This window comes from Liolophura sinensis, chromosome 1, assembly GCF_032854445.1.
Source record: "Liolophura sinensis isolate JHLJ2023 chromosome 1, CUHK_Ljap_v2, whole genome shotgun sequence".
In the NCBI taxonomy this organism is placed as follows: Eukaryota; Metazoa; Mollusca; class Polyplacophora; order Chitonida; family Chitonidae; genus Liolophura; species Liolophura sinensis.
The window spans coordinates 7,682,132-7,699,894 of record NC_088295.1 but is presented as its reverse complement, the minus strand read 5'-3'; the positions used below and the strand labels follow the sequence as shown (position 1 = coordinate 7,699,894).

General features: G+C 39.7%; 1 protein-coding gene across 1 annotated transcript in view; it reads right to left on the bottom strand.

The window, feature by feature from the left end:
• Positions 1-6,303: 6,303 nt before the first annotated feature.
• LOC135481972 (synaptotagmin-15-like) overlaps positions 6,304-17,763 on the bottom strand; it is an 82,416-nt gene continuing 70,956 nt past the window's right edge. Inside the window, exons 6-9 of the mRNA XM_064761767.1 lie at positions 13,674-13,844; positions 13,319-13,439; positions 12,095-12,277; positions 6,304-8,337 (exon numbers count right to left, since the gene is read on the bottom strand). Of these exons, the coding sequence (XP_064617837.1) occupies positions 8,213-8,337; positions 12,095-12,277; positions 13,319-13,439; positions 13,674-13,844 (600 nt within the window). The 3' untranslated portion in view covers positions 6,304-8,212. The remainder of the gene's footprint in view (positions 8,338-12,094; positions 12,278-13,318; positions 13,440-13,673; positions 13,845-17,763) is intronic.

The window sequence follows — 17,763 nt, the reverse complement described above, 5'->3', positions numbered from 1 at the left end:
ATTATCACACTGTATCATTTTTAAAATTCCAAAAAAAAAAAAAGATGAGGAATAAAAGATTATAAGGAAGTACTAAACCGACTGTAAATGTCGACGTTTCTTAGCTCGTCTCCTTATACATGGGCTGCCAGGTTTTTTTTTATCTTGAAGCACTCTTTTCCTACACACACGAAGGCTTGATGACAGAATGTGGATGTAAGAAGACAAAATCAGCACTTGTCGATTTTGTGTAGATCGAGAATTTGCCAACGACGAGGACAATATCTCCTCCATATCAGAGAAACAAGCATTACACTTCCATCCATAATGCTGCTCCATGTCTAATTTTCACTTGAAGTTTGTCAGTTTACACCATTATCTATTGAAAAAGCCGACACATTTGTTTTTCAGGACATTGCTTCAGAGGCTATATGATTTCTGTTAGATAAAGGTCAAATATAGCGCACATGGCATACATACCATCTTAGAGATAACTGTTTGTCATCATGCAAGGTTTGTGGAATTGCTATTTTAAAAATCTTGTTTAAAAAGTATTTGTCGGATTTTATTGATCCATGTTGTTGCGCTGATTTTACTGATTGTAGCCAGATCTGAATTTACCTTTCTACTATCAGCACATATTCCCGATACAATGCAATAAATCTTGACAGTCCATAAAAGATACATGAAACGCTTTGGTTCATTTCTTAATGTGCAGATTATCATGTGTAATAAACAAACAAATTTTTCAACTTTATTTTCGGGGGTAAAAATGGCTTTAAAGTACAGTTTTCTATAGGCTCCAGCGGTCAGTCCGGTAATTAAGTAGCTTGCAGCGGTGACATCAACGATGATTCACGTTTGAAAGAATGTTTGGCGGACAGACCCAAGGAGGCGGGCCGAATGGAGACGGGAGTGTGGGGAAAGCAGAATGGGATCGAGTGTAGGGGTGTGAAAGGGTCGCTAAGCTGGCGTGAAGAAGCCATGCAGTATCTGCGTACATGTCACCTTTCCCGCGCACTGTAGCGAAACGGTTCACCAGGCTCGGGGCACTTCCGGGGTGTTTACCGAGTTCCGAGCAAGATCAACAATCACGTAATTTCTGAAAAAATCCGACCGTTGATGGAAAATATGAATAATATAGAGGGCCAATTACCAGGTATAAATATACCCTCAAATTGAATTTTGTTTAACAACCATAATTTTCTTCATCTGGCATAGAAACATAACCTTTGTTCTATAGTTCCTTTTCATGTATCCTTTAAGACAGTGTGTAACAATTGCACGTCTTTCACGTTTAAATGCAACTACAGATACGCATTGTAACTCCGTGTTTTAATCGTGAAAACATGGCGGCTTTGCACCAACTGTTCTGGGTGAAACGAAATAAAGATCTCCTTGCTAGATACCGGTCAGACTGCTGTACTGGTGGTAAAATACAAGAAACGCGGAACGAAGGCGTTAAAGGCATCATCTTGTAAACCAGGCATAGTTTACTTGATGAAACAGGGCATCTTTGACCAGTCGTGCTGCAATGTAATGGGTTTTTTGAGATGTCACCTTCTTCTGTGTTAAAAGCGACATCTTAATTCTAGGACAAATTCTAAATTTACGCTGTTTGTTATAAATAATACGCCAAATATGTATATGTACATGATTTAAATTTACAAGCTTTTAGAAGTGACCCCTTCGATCTTCAGGAAACTGGCAACTGCAAAGTGCAACATGTTATTGAGTACTATGTACAAAATAAGGCTTTATACATATGCAAATTTATGAACAACAGTGCATTTATTCATAAAAAAGCAATACGGGTGTTTTCTAGTGACGGTGATTTATAATTACAAGAAAGCACGCACGACATGACACCGCTGAGTGTTGAATAAGAACAATGGTGTTGAGGAAATCATGTTATTGAGAGAGGGTTTGTGCTTGGCGATAAGTAAGGATTCTTTTATTCTGAGTTAACTGTCTAAGAAACATTGGGGAGGAATTTCAAATTAACTTCGTATTTTTTTTATCCGACGAGCAACTCTGTGGGAAGACCGAGTTAGTATTTTTAGGGACAATCATGTTTTTGATGGTACGCATCATTTTGGAAGTAACAGCATGTAAGTCAGTTTTTCTTCTTATGAATGTATTAAACTCGATCTGTCTTGCTCTTTGTTTAAGCAGTTATTCATTATTGTGATTGCTTACCTATATCTTTCCATGAAGATTCAAACTGTTTTGATAAGTATTTGTGCACATATGTAGCTCGTCAAGCTCAGTCAGACTGAAGAGGCAATCTGGTCCTGTCATTACGATGAAAATTAGCAACATTATGCATGAGTGGGTTAACATCGCACCACATTTCATCACCCTGCTGTTATTTAACACTTTTGAGAAAACTTGCAGATACTTGTACTATTCTACTTACTCTACTACTAAAATTTTTATTATTCTGTGAAAATCTTGCTGGTTGGTTTCCTATTAACATAGGAGTAGCGCTGTGGATATATTTCTGACTATCAAAATTAGACAGGCCTAAGTAAATGGAATTATCCTGCCCTATGACGCCAAGTACTTGATATGGGAAATTATTCTTGTGAGAGATGTATGTGTAAATTAATGCCGGTATGCATGAACTACAATTAGAGCATGAGAGCGTGACTTTGTGTTGACGCGCCGCTGCTGTGTGGGTTAGTTTAAGATACACATGTGCACTTGGACACCTCACTGGAAGCTTTTCAAACAGCTCGACGCATAACTACGTAAGCTGGATTATTCCAGAAAGAAAGGTTCTGTGTCAGAGAAACAACTCATCGTCGAAAGTTATTGATAGAGCTGTGAAGGCTTATATAAAGGACGTATTTGTTGACTTGTTAGCTTCAATTTTTTGTCAGTCTATTATGACGTCATTGCACTGTTAAAGTCAGACAGGCCGCATTGAGATTGTGTATAACAGTAATCAATATAAGTCAATATAAGTCAGTGTTGTACAGTCCTACATTTAAAGCCCATTTGTGGAGAGACAGTTGCTGGGAATTCATATTCCTATCCGCTGTTTTTTTCTTGATTCACACTTCTTTTTTGCCTGGCGGTGTCTTGCTCTGGAGTTCTACTTACGTTTCCTCCAGAAGAGCTTGGATTTGTCGTCTACAAGGTATTTATCTTCACCACTATCCAGTGATTGACGGGTCTTGGAATTTGCAGAGAGGTTTGGCTATACTACCGACATGTCCGTTTGTCTGTCTATCCACTAGTGCACCTGTCCGTAGTCTTTCTGTATTTTTTTCTTATGAACGCACATTCTCTTGCAATTTTGATAGCATTTCCGTAAAACATGGTGACCATTGTAGGGATGATGTGAAGATGTGCGTGCATGAAAACAATCCTCACTGTTTCAGGAGATAATCTGGAAAGCAGTTGGTGGTGAACTTAGTTTTAAACCTACTTGATAGATATTGACAATATGCAGCTATGCATGAGGTTTCAGTTCGCAAATTCCTTTCCAAGTTATTGTAGAGGTTGAAGGTGGAATATAGACTTGACTCCTTCTAATCTTTGCCCTGAACACATGGATGAAAGTGCACACAAGAAAAAGCATTTGAATTATTGATGTGGGACGGGGCGTTCGCCAGCTTCTCCTGACCTTGTTTCTAAAATGAAATAGACAGTATTTATTGCGCAGAACGCACCGTATGCACCTAACTCCAGTAAGCTGCTCGTTTTGCTGTGGCTCACTTTCCCATTGTATGGAAGAGCATGCCGATCATCATGGAAAAAGTCAAAAGTAAACATTACACGTCGCAAAATTGACTTTCCCTTCTTCAGTGTGATTCTGGCCCAAAATGTTACAAATTGTAATCACGCAACATCATAGCACTTTGATGTGATCGATAGGTTTGTAAAGCTGGACCAGACAAAAAGAAGCAAAGCGATTCTTGTCTTTTTTTGGCGAATGATGGTCGGTTCTTAAGCAATTGTTGTGGCGCATAAAATATACCGATTGTAAATAATCAATAAGAAATGGACGTGGATTATAAGGTATATGTGGCAAACGTTTATGGTTGTCAGTAAACTGGTTTGACATGTGTTTGGGGTTGTTTACTTAATCAAACTCGTTGGATCTGGCTAGGGAAATACCCGCGTACAATTACATTTTCTCTCCGATAAAAATGAATGATTGTTGATAAAGGTGCTGTTGGGGTAGATCGGAGGAATCGCCCAAGTGGAAAAGACATTCGATTACAACGTATCCATTTGTATACAAATGAGGGCCTACAATAGCGCGAATATTGATCGGGGAAGCTGAGGGTCATCTCAGGGGAGCTGGTGGTCTTGACGCCTACCATGGCCACGGTCTCCCTGCCTGTGACACAACCTCTCATCGGATTTCCTGGTGCCACTGTTTCGCACAGTAATCCCTAAAGTCCTCTTTCCCTTTCAGCAAGCATTGAATATTGCTTCCTGGTAGATTACCTCCGTGTGCGTGACCTGGCAGAGTACGGGAATAGCGTGTGAATAATTTTACATGAAGGTCAGGCGACTGCGGATTTCACTTGAGGGTCTCGGCTGACAGTTTCGTTTATAAGATTAAACATTTTCCGCACTTTCTTTTTCATCTAATTCTTTCACGGTCCTTGTTTGTTTCATTTATTTTCAATTCCTGTATGGACCGCTTGTATGTCTGTTATCGATTGCAGAATACGTTCGGCCGCTTGGATCTAACCTCATCCCTTCACTCCCCAAATTGTGATTCAAGAAAAGAGTTGATACTCAGTCTGACTCAATAACCGCACTCATTCGGATTCAGTGACTGCCGAATAGAGATTTCCGAATATATTCTGTATTTGAGACCACGGGTCAAGCATATCTTACCCTTGGCCAAACGTAGAGTAGACCAAATGCCAACACAGTATAAAAAAAAAACAGTAAGTTAAAAACAACAACCCGGATGAAGCCTACCCGGAGATGTTACCACTGAACACTCAAACAGCCGATCATTTACTCTACCGGCACGGAGTTAAAGGGAAAGCAGATCCATGCAAGTGCACTGAAGCAAATAAAACATTTTGAACATTAAAACATTTTAGCGTAATGTTCAATGATTGTATGACGTTGATTGTATGGCATTATCAAGGGAACATATAATTTGATTTTTTGTTATTTTATTCGTGTTTAACGCGTTACCACAGAATGTTCGCTTAATATACATTGTAGAGGCCATGTTTATGAATGGAAGAGACCAGACAGAGTTGACAGCTGACAAATGGTCACACGTAACCGGTGAAATCCGGCCTTCTGTGAATTTACCTGTCATTTATTTAGTTGTATGATTTGTGTTTTACGCCATACTCAAGAATATTTCACTTTAGTCAGGGATTTATCCCTCCTGTTCATGTTCATACCCTTCAAACTTAGCACCCGTATATTCTCTATTGCAATGGCTTCAGCAGAATTAGGTTAACAATTGCAGTGATGTTAATTGCAATTTATTAGACGTCACAGGTCTAGAATTACTCAAAACGCTGAATGGTCACTCAAGCACTCAAAAACCAATGCAAAGGGACCAGAAAACAGGGTTGCGTAGTCAACCAGCAGGGACCGGCCTCGGGGAAGCTTAGTCCACAGGCAGAGACCACGCCTTCTTGAAGCTTAGTCCACCAGCACAGACCAGGCCCCGAGGAGTCCACCAGCGGGGACCAGGCCTCGAGGAAACTTAGTCCGCCAGGCCTTGAGGATGCTTAGTCCAGAAGCAGGGACCAGGCCTCGGGGATGCTTAGTCCGCCAGTGGGGACCAGGACTCTGGTTTATAGCCACGACCCTTCACCTTTCACTGATCTTTTGTAAGCCACTATCCAATCTTTCCAAGTGTGATACACAGACTTGCAGTGCATCATTCGTGGCATTTTAAAACAAATGGACTTCAACTAACGTACAGTTAGCAAACGGCCTTACAAGCGCCGTCGATCGCCTCTTGTTATTAAAGGTCTTCGAACCATAAAAGTGGGCAATGTACAATTTCCGTGTAAGTGGCCGATATATAAACCTCATTTTTGTGTCTCGTAGATAGGAGGGGCACACCTTTTCACTGATTTGCTACCGAGTACCAAATAAGACGGGAAACAAATAAGTGGCACTTTGTGGAACATGAAAGAGGGCATACGAAGACACTTAAGCAATGAAAAGCAAAACAGATGATATCTCGAGAGTAAGTTAAATATCTGGTACGCCTTTAGATAACATGGAAACAAAGGAAGGCCAGATAACGTCATGTTGCAATTCTTTATTCGACCAATCAAGCTATAAACTACATAGACAAATACTCTTTTTGCATATTCATCATGAACAGACAATAATACACTAACATCTGACACTTTTTACATATTATACAAGCATTCATTTATTGGTTTATCAAACATTTATTATCCAAGAATTCAAAATAACAAAGTTTCCCTGTGGAGTGATTAGTAGTATGCAGATCTGTTGAAGTTCGCTGAGACCCAGCCAGAAAAGACCTCAGTAGTCATATACTGAACTGGGCTTTCTTCAAACAAATCAACCTTAAGCGAGTAGATTATAATTACTCTCGCAATACTTGCTATACGTATATGTTATCATGATAGTTACGATCAACTTAGTCTACTAAGGTGAAGAAAGACAATTTTTGGTGAAATGACATTTTTTTTTTTTTTTTGGTTAACCAGTACGGTGTTAGTGAAATCTTCTCGTGGCTTGTTCATCTAATGCCACGCTTTTGTGGTAACTACATGTAATCACAGAAGTCAGGTCCTCGTTCCGGATGCGACTTTCGCTCAGAAGGTTCCACAGGTACATGTGTACACTTGTTTCCCCATTTTTATCTTCTCGTAATGCCATTATATACTGCTAAAACACATCGAGTGCTTCAGCCCAGGCCTAGGTAGATGGAATATCAATTATAATGCTGACAATTATCAGTGGATAAACAGTATACATGAAAATAAAGCCATCATCTTCATACAAGTAGCCTGATTTATCTAGTTTTGACATGTATTTCCGTTGATTCTGTCGGAGTGGTTCGGATGTAGACTAGCCTACGATTGATCAAGCTGAAGATAAGTCAGTCTCAATCCCGGTATAACCTTCAAGCACATCGTCAAAATTTTGTATGGAGATAATCTATGTGAACCTGCATTTCAAGACACTTTTCATAACTATTAATTTTTACCCAGATTACAGGCAACCTATTGAAGGACTATTTTTTTAGGCGTAAACATGGCCGATGTCATACGAGTAAGTTGTAGTACTACGTGTATTTATAACCGATTAAGTAAATTTCGGAAGTACTCGAAGGTCAACTACACAAAAATATTTAAACTGCTTCTTAGCGTTCTGATTGGTCAAAATGGGATCTCTGTTTGAGTAATGTATTTTGACAAAGTTTCATTGCAGTAACAATGAGCTAGGACAGGACAAATGACACAAAGTAATGGACCAAACTACAACGTGAGCTCCTGGCGGATTTTTGATTGGTTACGCGAACCAGAGGTCCTTATAGGTTACCACTTAAAGCTACTCTTTGACCCCAAACTACCAGAGTTCTGTGTGGTATCGTGTTAAAAAAGCACATCTTTTACCAGGGGAGTGCTGATTCATAACAAGCTCTTGTTACACCTGATGCCATGTTGACATATAGACTGTGTCAGTTTCTCCGACAAAATTCATCATGGACGCCATAAATAAATATACACAATAGACGTTATTTGGGCGCCGTGGAACTTTCAGACAATCAAAATACTGTGCAGGTTAAAATATTAGACAATACACAACACAAGGTATATTGTCATACGATACACAGTGAAACAGAAAGAATTACAATTGACAGCTACGGTCTATTTGTACATTGTGGACATACATATGGATACACATGCTGTCTTTGTCAAGTGGGGAGACGGGGATGGACCTCACTGGAGCAAATCTTCAAATCTGACGTCTGACTTGAATTGTCCTTAAAGGTATCGTAAGATGCATTCCTACTGAGATTCTGCCTCTAACAAATGGTCCAAATTGTCCCGATGTTTTTTTTTTCAGAAACATCCTGTATGGAAGGGGGAGAGACGCAGAAAATGGTGTAGTCCCTTCACAAATCACACATTCACTTAACCAGAGGTGTCTCACACAACGATTATCAACGCGGCCTCTCCAGATCCTTGCCGATGTTGCAAGTGTTTTGTTGTTGTTATTGTCATGTTATGACCACAGGCGATCAGGTGAGCACGTGCCACTGGGTTATCTGCTCTTTCTGATTGGCCACCATCTCATTCCAGTGTTCCAGCTCCTTCCCTCTTGCAAACATGAACGAGCCCAAAACCACTCTTCCAATCAGTTTATCTGTAAATATTATAAAACACAGTCATAACTAATTCTATTCCTAAAAACTGTAAAAAAAATATCCGGAGAAAAATATAGTGTTTTGCACACACACAGTTCAAAGTAGATGTCATTTTAATAAATTATATTTACGAAGTGTATACAGAGTTTATTTGGGTGAGGGTATCGGGAACCAATCATTTTGTCAGACTGCTGGACTTACTCCGAAGCTGTTTTCCAGAAATGATTACAATGCTGCATCTGCTTAAAAAGGAAAGCGTTGATTCTAGGCCTTGATGAGATGATATATCAATATGACTTATTGAGTAATACTGATATGATTCAATAATCATATGGTATTATAATAAAAAGAAACGACACCAAACAGTTTTCTTGGAACGATACATTTTGGGACAGTTTCATTTGTTTTCTAGGGGCCTCCGTGGTTCATTTGGTTAGCGCGCTAGCGCATCGTAATGACCCAGGAGTCTCTCACCAATGCGATCCCTGTGAGTTCAATTCCAGCTCATGCTGGCTTCCTCTCCGGTCGAACGTGGGAAGGTCTTGCAGCAACCTGCGGATGGTCGTGGGTTTCCCGCGGGCTCTGTCCGGTTTCCACCCACCATAATGCCTGCCGCCGTCATATAAGTGAAATATTCTTGAGTACCACGTAAAACACCAATCAAATAAACAAAAAAATAAATAAATAAATAAATATGATTTGTACATATTTATGTACATGATAAGAAGCTGTTAATTCGTAACAACCATTAACACAACACAAAGTCGTTATGAGTGGTCACTCTAGATGACGAGGCTTCTGGCTTCTGGTCTGCCAAGTAATGCTGTTAATGCCAAGTTTTAGCTGAAAATAGCTAGAAACACGGTAGCCTTGTTATATCGACGTCAAGTAATATATTTTATAGTGTGTGATATGATATATCTGAGATGACTTTCAGGCCTCATCTAAGCAAGCATGATCAAAAGCGTACACAAACACACTAGACATAAGAGTTGTAGGCCCTATTGCATACGGTTATTGAAACATTCAGATGGTATTAAAAGAGATAAGACGTAAGCAAAACCAAATCAGCAGCGACAATGTAACAAACGATATCTGCCCTCTGACAGCTAGAGTAGCACTGGACCAATTGTATTTTCAGTCACGTTTCATTCTACCCTCCATAACAATGCTTACGTTGTAGCGGTGATCAGTGTTACTGTATTAGGCCCTTTAGCACCGTGGTCTGGAAGGAACTACAGACGCAGACTTCATGGCATACTGTTTCACATCAACGTCGTCTTTGACTTTTGAGTGTCATTGCGGCGGCAATCTTCTGTGTGTGGCACGCTCACAGTTTAGAAGGAAGGAGCACATGACGTCTACTCAAGCGGTTAAATAATTCTAACGCTGCCTGGTCACGTCCCAATAATAGCGGAAGTGCACTTCACAAACACAAATGAGATGTAACCACAGCATTAGCTCAGATGAACGTGACACCGTACCTCCAGTGTACGCTGCAGACCGTTGATTGAGCTAAAGGAGAGGACATACTTAACCTTATACGGTTATGCTGAGCTGCCGAATAGGTTATACCTGGTAGTAAATCAGCTACGTTTGCGAATTTCAGTTCGGGCAATGTTTTTCCGAATGGTATTTTGTGTTGTCAAGGTTTTCTCCCATTTACACATAAGCTACTACGTGTATTCTGGTTCTCTCTCCCATTTACACATAAGCTACTACGTGTATTCTGGTTCTCTCTCCCATTTACACATAAGCTACTACGTGTATACTGGTTCTCTCTCCCATTTACACATAAGCTACTACGTTTATTCTGGTTATCTTTCCCATTTACGCATAGGGTACTACGTGTATTCTGGTTATCTTTCCCATTTACACATAAGGTACTACGTGTATTCTGGTTCTCTCTCCCATTTACACATAAGCTACTACGTGTATTCTGGTTATCTTTCCCATTTACACATAAGGTACTACGTGTATTCTGGTTCTCTCTCCCATTTACACATAAGGTACTACGTGTATTCTGATTATCTCATTGGCTAATGCACGCGTTCCTTTATCTCTCCTTTTTGCACATTAGCTACTTAATGTATCCCCGTTATCTCACCCATTTACACATAAGCTAATATATGTATTGAAGTTTTCGCTCATTTACTCATTAGATACTGCATGTATCTCAGTTATCTCTCCTTTTACACATTAGCTACTAAATGTATCCCCGTTATCTCACCCATTTACAGATAAGCTAATATATGTATCGAAGTTATCTCCCATTTACACATTAGGTATTACATGTATCCAGGGTATTTCTCCAATTTACGCATTATTTACTACATTTTCCCCAGTTATCTCCCTCATTTACACATTAGGTACTAAATTTAACCTTTTATCTCTCCCATTTACACATCCGCTACTACATGTATCCCAGTTATCTCATATTCCCCATAGGGCGTTCACTCGTACATGTTTCCTTTTGCGTACTCTCGGTTTTCATCGTCGAGCTGTACAACGCCCAATATAACAGTCGTTCGTGTATTTTGTCTTATTAACATTTTCCTCCTTTATGGGACGCTACAACACTCACATGAGCAAAGACAAGCCGAATAATGCATAGGACCTGCATGCGTACACCTTCCCTATATGGTTGCTGTAATAATGCGTACAATGTGCGTGTGTCAATCTCAACACACGCTCACATTTTTATCGTATACTTGTCGTACTATGTTTTTTACGTCAGCATCATCGTAAAATTGTCCTATATGTGCGATTATCGCATATGTGCGACATCTTTGTGAAACTGGACCCTGATGCTACTAGTAAAATATCTTTGGCTTGTACGTAACATAACACTGTGTACAGCCTTGGTGCCGTGCCGAAGACCAATAAGGAACACTACTCGTCATTAGCCACTCGCTGCCAGAGAGATAAATTTCTGTTCACATGCCAACGAGCAGTCAACAGTCGTACAACGATGTCCTTGAACCGAAGTCATAAAATCTGGACTTTGCTTGCTATGAATGAGGATAGCATGCGGTAGCAACAGAAATATCGTGGTTCCGCAATGCCGTGTATTTTAATTGCCACATTATCGGTGTTCCAGAGCAATCAAAATGGTCAGTTGTTATTCTTATATGACTGCATTGAAATAATGTATACTGAGGTCACTGAAATGGTTAGACATGCGCATTACTTTTATGGCTACTGATGCAGCTCGGAGAGGCTCTCATTTCAGTGAGTACCTCTTCCCGCCCAACAGCTACTCGGCTCCTGGCTGAACTGACAACTGTTCTCTCTCCGTGTATGTCTAATACGTCACCAGTCTGCCCACAAAACGTCATCATAAAGGCAGGGATGAGGAACATATTACATAGGTTTCCTATTCTAATCACATATTACCATTGTTTTCAATGCATTCTGTACCATTGCCATCATTACATTTGAACATGTTGGAACACTTCACAAATAATGCTGTATTTGAGGGCTACATGACATTATATGGACTAGTCATTCCCCCCATAACAAAGCGTATAGCAAACAACGTGCATCGATTGTTATAGTACTCTTTTATACTAGATTGAGAGATCGTCATCGGCACAAATCCTGCAGACATCTTAATTCAGACAAGGGAGATAACTACTATAGGTACGGTTTTATGACGATGCGAATGACACCATTCAGTCTACAGAACAAAATAAGTATGGCAGCATCCAAATGATGAATTGATTTAAGAGAGATGAAAAGGGAAATAATACGTACCCTTATGTCCGCTGATGTGCTGCAGAGCGCTCACTGTAACACTGGCAGTGTCCAAACTTCCGGCTTGGAGCTTGAATGTGAACGACTCATTAAAATTTGGGTCGCTGGTTTTCTTTATGACCTCTGTTTTCTTTGTTTTGACCACTTTATTCTGCAATAGCAGGCTGACCTTCATGTAACTGTCTGTAAAAAGAAAGCAGACTGACCTTCATGTAACTATCTGTAAACAGACAAGCAGACTGACCTTCATGTAACTATCTGTAAACAGATAAGCAGACTGACCTTCATGTAACTATCTGTAAACAGATAATGGAACACACTGATGACTAAGCGTCTGAAACAAACTTTTTACAGTGAGTCCAGGACCCGCATTTATCAACTTTAGACGTAATATCATATATTGCAAGTCCTTGAAAGCCAAACTGAAACATGAAAGAACTTAAATTGTAATTAGTACATTGTTCTGCAATAAAGAGCAAACTTCACAGAGCAAAACGTATCTTAGTCGTAGTTTGTTTGAATTTGAACTGCATTCTGATTCAGCACCTGCAAATATCTGAGGAGGAATAATTGAGAGTCTGCTTAATTGTTTGCGGTTCAACGTAGATTTTTTTTTTTACATTAGATCGATGTCTCCTTGATGTGTCATTGTAGCCAGGCCCAATATATTCAAACTTCATCATACGACTGCGTCACTGTTAGGCAATGCCTGGGACACCAAATATGACGATAACGTTGAAAGGATATTGGGAGAAATACCACGTACAGGCACGATCCGATTTGGAATTGAACCTTGCCGCTCGACTACAGCAGTACGGACAAATTAAGCGAAGGTGTATGGTGACAATAACTAGAAAAGCAATACAAAAGCTAGAAATATAAACGAAAGTGATCCCAGACACACATATTATTGCGCTACCATATGCTTGTTGCACGTTAATGAAAAACGACGGTTTTGGATCAGCTTAGGGGTATTCTCGTCGTTTTGAATCAAACGCCATTATTTCATGTGTTGTATATTATCTTGACTCGACTGCTATCACTGGTCCCTGGACAGGAGCGGTTTGTATATATATCTGACAACACCGTCAATACACCCAAGAAGCTACCACGGACAAATCAGCAACATCTGATTAGCTTTATGCTGGTATATACTTGTGAGCAATTTGTTATTTCAGTCAGTTTAAGTCATAGATCTGGTTAGTGTAAATAGACTAGACTCACCGACACTAGAACAGGTCTCCGGCTTTTTGAAACCACGCCCCTCAAACACACCGACGGTTAACCGCTCCATATGGTCATTATAACAAATCGAGATTAAAATCTCACCTCTATCCGATGTTGTCTGTAAAAACAAAAATAAGCTGAAAATTTTAAATTATTGTATAGAGGCTAAAGGGCAAAGCTATCCGCTGCAAGAATTGAACACACACACACACACACACACACACACACACACACACAAACACACACACACACACACACACATACACACACACACACACACACACACACACACGCACGCACACAGATAAAACCGAATGGAATGGTAATCCAATTTCCAGGACGCCATAATTACCTCTGTGACTTCCTTCTCCAAATCTCTCCAGACCACAACTCTCTCGTTGACCTCGCAATCATGCTCGCGCAGGGGGTATAAGGCGTGACCGATGACGTTGTGGCGTTTATGGCGGTCGACGTCAAACACTGTCAGTTTTAATATTCTGTCTTGAATAGATTTGTAAGAGACCTGAAAAAAAAAAACAGATTTGGATGAAGCACAATTACATAACCACCTCCTTGTCAAGGTTCTCCGTTCTCTGCCACCCACTTCAAACGCCCGTTGTTCAAAAGTGTATTATAAGTTAAGTCGGACTGAAATCATAATAAGTCCTGTCCTGATACAAAACTATTGGAACTTTAACCCTGACTAAAGTTGATACAGGGCTTAACTGTTAATACATGACTATGACTGATGCAGGTGCATTTGTACCAAGGGAGGCATAGCTGTTCCCTAAAACCATTAATTCCGCGATAATAACTTCTAGAAACAAATTTCAAATAATTAATAAACCTTCAAATAACTGTTGATATAAGGTTGTGTTAATACGCAGTTCTTTGGGTTACCGCCTATTAATTTGTAGGCAGATGATGCATGCTCGATGGATGAAGCCACGCAAAGATGTTCTTTATTTACCAAGAGGATAGGCGGAAAGGATGGCGATCCGAAGATCACAGACTTCTAGGGTTTCCGGACTAAGCAAGGTCTTCCAGTAATCAGATCAGGAATTTGCAATTCGGGATAACCTTTCTAAATCGTCTCGGTTAACACTGCTATCTGCATCCGGACGTCAACGCGGCTTTAAATAACCTGTCAGTAACAGATTCACGTTCGAGAGTTGTTTGTCGATGGTTGTAAAGGAACCATACTAGCTGTCGCATGGTCTTGAGATATTCTTTTCTTTTGTAACAATATACAGAATCCGGTGGTGGTGATTACGCCGGGGAAAGATCGTGGTCAGAATACAGGCTAAGCCCAGGGCAGAGATAATGTTACTTAGCTTAGCGCACGGAGAAATCTTTGGGAACAGAGCCCCTATAGGGCTAATACTACCCACGTTTTGTGGTTACCGGGACTGAACACGTAACATGCTCCCCCCCCCCCCCTCCATCTCATCGGAATTTAACAAAAGGAAATATTTAAATATAAATCGATGTAACACAGTCGTGTGCGCCGCAAAATGTCTCTACCGTAGGTTGTATGTGGCTTAGGGATCGGGGAAGAATGAAATGCCCTCCAAAACCAGATTCCAAAAACGGTTTAACTTGTCCGAGCTGGAAGACGTAAACGTGTTGAATGACGTGCATTACCGTTTTTCATAAATTAATAAAGACAAATATTTCATCAAAGTTTTCCTGTCTAAGCAGTTATCACGTAAAACCAGACACTTTATCTGCTTTGAATTCCTGTTTATAAAATAACTATTACGTTGCTTACATATCTCAGGACAAATCCCTTTGACCTATGACTGTTTTCTTTTATAGGCCAAATACAGCCACAATCTAATCAACTACCTACTATAGAAAGTTACGACCAATATTAAGGCATAATTTATGTGTACTTTGAGGAAAAGGTTACTAATGGAAGATGACAATGAATATACCGACAGTCTATCAACTTTTACTGTCTCATGCCTAGTTATGGAAATTGTTATAGCTCAGTAAGTGAACCATAATGTTATAAAATGTAATATATAGTGATAATACAACACGGGTCCCTCTGCATGCCGAGATGAAAATCAACCTCATCTATTAATTTTCAGAATGATTAGCCTCCGGCGATTGATTCTGAAAACTACTGAGCGTGAGTAACATTCATTACAATACAGAAAAGTTGTATAATCTGTTACTCTCACTACTCCAAATTTTACCTTATAAGTAGCTTAAAATATCACCAGTTTCCTCGGCATGAATATTTTTGAGAAATGGAGCTTCACTGTTGTTTGGAAGCAAAGGCTTGCATCATGAAACACAATAGCCCTACTATTAAAATGTGCGCATCATGAAACACCATAGGCCTATTATAAAAAGGTGTATTCATGAAACACAATAGGCCTACTATAAAAAGGTGTATTCATGAAACACAAAAGGCCTACTATAAAAAGGTGTATTCATGAAACACAATAGGCCTACTATAAAAAGAAGTATTCATGAAACACAATAGGCCTATTACAAAAAAGGGTGCACCATGAAACACATCAGGCCTACTATGTATGTACATGGGTGGATATATATATATATATATGTGTGTATGTGTGTGTGTGTGTGTGTGTGTGTGTGTGTGTGTGTGTGTGTGTGTGTGTGTGTGTGTGTGTATGTATGTATGTATGTATGTATGTATGTATGTATGTATGTATGTATGTACATAGGTGGATGGATATATATGTGTGTATGTGTGTGTGTGTGTGTGTGTATGTATGTATGTATGTATGTATGGATGTATGTATGAGGGGCCTCGGTGGCTCAGTCGGTTAGCGCTCTAGCGCAGCGTAGTGACCCAGAAGCCTCTCACCAATGCGGTCGCTGTGAGTTACAAGACCAGCTCATGCTGGCTTCCTCTCCGGCCGTACGTGGGAAGGTCTGTCAGCGACCTGCAGATGGTCGTGGGTTTCCATAATGCTGGCCGCCGTCGTATAAGTGAAATATTCTTGGGTACGGCGTAAAACACCAATCAAAAAAAATGTATGTATGTATGTATGTATGTATGTTTTATGTATACATGCATGGGGCTGTAACGTCGTACTTAAATGGGGAGTCATTAGGTGCGCGTATATATACTGCGTTTTCCTGTGACAGGGCGAGTCCATGCCGCCAAAGTGCTGCCGCCACTAAAATATCATGCCGTAAACTATATACATATATATATGTATCACTTTTACAGTTCATAACTGCAAATAAAGATTGTAATAATTACAATAATGAAATGTTGGTCAGAGAAAAAAGTGAACGTGAGTAAATGACTTGAATTAGACACACAATAAACTTAAAGAAAACAACCATGTTAACGATTACAAACTTCATAGATTTTAAGAGTAGAAATTTACACTTTATCAGAAATCTTGCAGACATTTTGAACTTTTGTCTGACTAGCTATACTAAAGACTTGTCTTCTAAGTTCGTGCACTGCAAATTAAATCCAGCTTTAGGTCTTGCTGGATGATTTGCTGACGTAGAACATGGCCTAAAATCCAGGCATTTCTTTATCCCTATTTACAAATGAATAAATAAATATGCCAACATTAGGATCGGCTTTCTACAAGACGACAACTTCATCATACGATGCAACTGCCCGTGAAATAACGACAAACCTCAAACAATCCAATTGAAGCCTACTGCCAACATTTTCATGGGAAATAAAATCATCCTAGGAAGGTTAAATTGTTTAACAACGAATACACTTTCCTGTTGCCAATTTATCAATGATGACAGGATAACTCATTCGAAGGCATGAACAGAACCTAAATTCCATCAGTAGCATTTTCTCATTTTAGCTGGTAGCTTCCCTCTCTAGAGTAAATACATGTATAATAGGCCTAAGATGAAGTATCATTTGTATGTTGAGTGACAAAAAAAGGCCTTGTATAAGCACTTTTTGTAAATCGTCGAATCAAACTGCTGCGTGAAGACTAATTCCATTGATGATGTGTTCGTCCAAACACAATCTATGCAGGGCAGCATAATGGTACGTTAGAAAAGCTTTTGAATGAGAATTACATCTTCTCAGATCATGTTTACTGCCTATGTTGAATAACGCACTCATTCCGAAACTCTCGAAATATGCCACTTATATTAATGCAATGTTAATGGAATGGTGAGGAAATGAGACAACTGTTTCCAGCAAATAGGATATAGCACTGACAATGGACACATAATACAAAGACGTCGAATGCAACTGATTTGATAAGTGCATAAAAGGTCACACATGAGCTGCAACAATGTGGTTCGTAAATAAATCACTAGGTGTCAAAGTTCGCAATGTGAGCGGAGCTATCAGTACAGTTTTACATGCAAACATCGACAAATTGATGTTTAGGTTTGTCCAAAAGTAACAAAAAACAGTGAAAAGTGTCTTCTTACACTTTGACAGTAGCCCACACTGTGAAGGGTTA